The 3232-nt window shown below is 31.1% G+C and overlaps 1 protein-coding gene across 1 annotated transcript; it reads right to left on the bottom strand.

Moving 5' to 3' along the window:
* Positions 1–1112: 1112 nt before the first annotated feature.
* LOC125862715 (uncharacterized) lies at positions 1113–2133 on the bottom strand. The gene has a single exon (XM_049542843.1). The coding sequence runs from the start codon at positions 2055–2057 to the stop codon at positions 1239–1241; it is 819 nt and encodes a 272-aa protein (XP_049398800.1). The 5' UTR covers positions 2058–2133; the 3' UTR covers positions 1113–1238.
* Positions 2134–3232: the final 1099 nt, after the last annotated feature.

The raw sequence follows: 3232 nt of genomic DNA, 5'->3' as shown, positions 1-3232 counted from the left end.
GAAAAATACTTCATTTGTTCTTTTTTACATGTTATCTTTACTAAAAATAGATGTTCTTTAATACTTGTCATTTCACAAAATTAATGCATAAATGACTTTATTATTCCTACTTTACCCTTGAAAGTTATTAGTCTAGAAAATATACATTTGACCAACACAGAAAAATTAAGTAAATGATTCATGTATGTTGGTCAAATTAATTCATCAAAATAATTTAATTTATGTTCATTGATTGAAACTTGACTTTAAGAAAATACTAAATAAGGGTATTATGATAAATATAAGACGTAGGTTGATGAGAGAAACCTAAATAACCGAAATGCCCTCCACAACCTATAGGTCTAGCTAAAAGATGAACCATGTGAAGTATGTATCAAACTAGAAGAACTATGCCCAATATAATTAGCTTCATACACTGGTATCGCAACATGAATGAGCCGGTTAGACTAAGAGTGATAACCTCTCCTTGAGTAACCTCAACTCTTAGGAGGAGCACTACCCAAATCATCTGAATGATGGGCCCTCTTGCCCTCATGCTAGTCAAATTCCTCACGTCGAATCATCTTCAACTCTTTCGCAGCATTTACGACTTTCCGAAATGGAACACCAGAAGCGGTAATTTGAGAAATTCCTATACGAATCGAAATAATCAAACTCTTAACAAAACCTTCTCACTTTCTCAGTCTCAGTGGGCAAACCTTCTCACTCTCAGTGGAAAGTATCATCAAAGCGTGCTTAGCCGAGGCATAAAATATAACCTCATACTCTGTCACTGACATACCATCTTGCTGCAAACTCTCGAACTCGACCCTTTTGTTCTCCCTCTTAAATATTTTATAATTAAAAATTAAACAGTCAAAAGTTATATAAAAAAACATATATTATAATTTTTTTCATATCAATATACATGATAAAAGAATATATCTTAAAATATTAGTACAAGTAAAAAACAACTAGAAGAGGGTAACTTATAATATTTTTTAAATATACAAATTTAATTTCAAGAATAACTTAAACTTTTCATATCCTAATTTATAGTCAAAGCTTTTTTATTTTTATTTTTTTAAATGAATCTAAAAATCCAACATTTTGATAGAGAGAGGGAGTTGTCAAAATCTTTTTAATTTCAGAATTGGAAAAAAAAAAACATCCATTTTGAAATGGTTGGTGATAAAATCCTATACTAGAACAAAAAAATAACTCTTAACAATCTATGCTAGACTAGAAGCATTTGCATGTTAGAATGGCCGATAGCTTCTACTCAAACCAATAGCAAAAAATCCTATAAGCTCTTTCCTATAAGGTAAATATGATTTTCTCTTATTCTTATCAGCTTCTTTATCCGCTCTATTTCGTACATAATACAATGCTTGCTGAGAAGCAGCCGCCGCCGCCGGTAAACCCTTCTCTCCTCCGCTGGTTTTCGTCTGCTTCAATTTTCCGGCCGTCTTCACCACCTCACTGGAATTTTTTGATTTTGCTTTTCTTAAGAGAAATACAAAACTGTCCTCTTCCTTGCGTTCACTATTACTCCGCCGTAACAGATCTCGGATCCTCGGCCATCGCTTCGATACAAATCCTGTAGATTTACTCTTCTTGCATTTTCCTGGTGATGGCTCGCTTATCTTCGGTTTCCACATACAGTAAGTCCCGGCAGGTATTGTCTCCAATTCCTCTGCCTCCGATGATGCCGTTGATTCACTTTTTTCTAGAAACAACTTCTTCAACGGAATCAAAATTGATTTATCAACATCCCTCAAATCCGAATCGCTTAGCAATAGATCGCGGTTGAAAAGAGGGAAAATTGGCTGCTGGAATTTAGTCTGACCGTCATAGATGAATTCCGCGATTGAGTTATCCGGTTTCTCAGAGACTAAAGAGAATTCGAAATCTTCTTCGCCGCCGTTCAAGCTATCGTTCTCCTCCGCCTGAAATTCATCGGAGATTTTTGCAGCGATATCTGATAAAAGTCCAAAATTGTTGAAACTGAGGCACAAATATTCATCTTCTCCGACTTTTTTCATTTTTGAGTGAAAGAGAATTGGTTGTGCTTTCATCTGCTGTGCTGCTGGGTTTTATTTATAGGGGTTGTGCAAGTGTACTTTCCTTGATGGAAAAGAGACTGCAATTACACATGTGCTTCTAGAATTTCTGGAGTTTTTAGTATCAACTTGGAAAGTTATTAAATATATTTCTTTCTAAGTTCTGTTGTAGTTACCTTTTTTTATTTTAATATATATTTACTTGCCATGTTCTTTTGTCATGTATTACATCATTTAGCTCTATTAAATAAATTCCCTTTTTTGTTTTATTAGATTTCCTTCTCTTTTAAACTTTTTTTTAATTTCATGTAATATGATTTTGTATAATTGATCACCATTTTTTATGTAATATGATTGGTATAAAGGAGTCTTAAAATATATAGTAAAAGAAAAATATATGGCAAGAAATATTAGAACAATTAATAACTAAGAAGCTTTAAAATATATGACAAGAAATATTAGAACAATTAATCACTAAGAAGCCTTAAAATATATGACAAGAAATATTAGAACAATGAATAACTAAGGAGCCATAAAATATATGGCAAGGAATATTGGAATAATTAATAATTAAGGAGCTTTAAAATATATGGCAAGAAATATTAGAACAATTTATAACTAAGGAGTCTTAAAATATATGGCTGGAAATATTAGAACAATTAATAACTAGGGAGCCTTAAAATATATGGTAAGACGTATTAGGAGAAATAAGAAAATAAGGAATGCTAAAATATATGGTAAGAGAAATAGAAAAATTATATGGTAAGAGTATTAAAAAACTTAATAAATAAGTAGACTTAAAATATATGGTAAGAACTATTTAAGAAAAATAATAACTAAATAGTCCTAAAACATATGGTAAGATGTTTTAAGAGAATTAATAATTAAGGAGTTCTAAAATATATGGTTAGAAGTTTTGAGAGAACTAATAATTAAGGAGTCTTAAAATAGATGGTAAGAAGTACTACCTCTATTCACTTTTACTTGTCACTTATTCCTAAAATAGATTTTCATTTTTACTTGTCACATTTGAGATATCAAGAAAAGACAATAATTTTTTCCGTGTTTTACCCTCAACATTAAATACTTAATTTTCAAATCATTTTTCAAGACATCACTCAATAGGGATAGTTTGGTAAAATACCTATATCAATAATTATTTTCTTAATTGACGTGTCAAGTCAAAGTGT

This window comes from Solanum stenotomum, chromosome 4, assembly GCF_019186545.1.
Source record: "Solanum stenotomum isolate F172 chromosome 4, ASM1918654v1, whole genome shotgun sequence".
NCBI lineage: Eukaryota > Viridiplantae > Streptophyta > Magnoliopsida > Solanales > Solanaceae > Solanum > Solanum stenotomum.
Note: the sequence above shows the minus strand (reverse complement) of the source record. Positions and strands in the feature narration are given on the sequence as shown.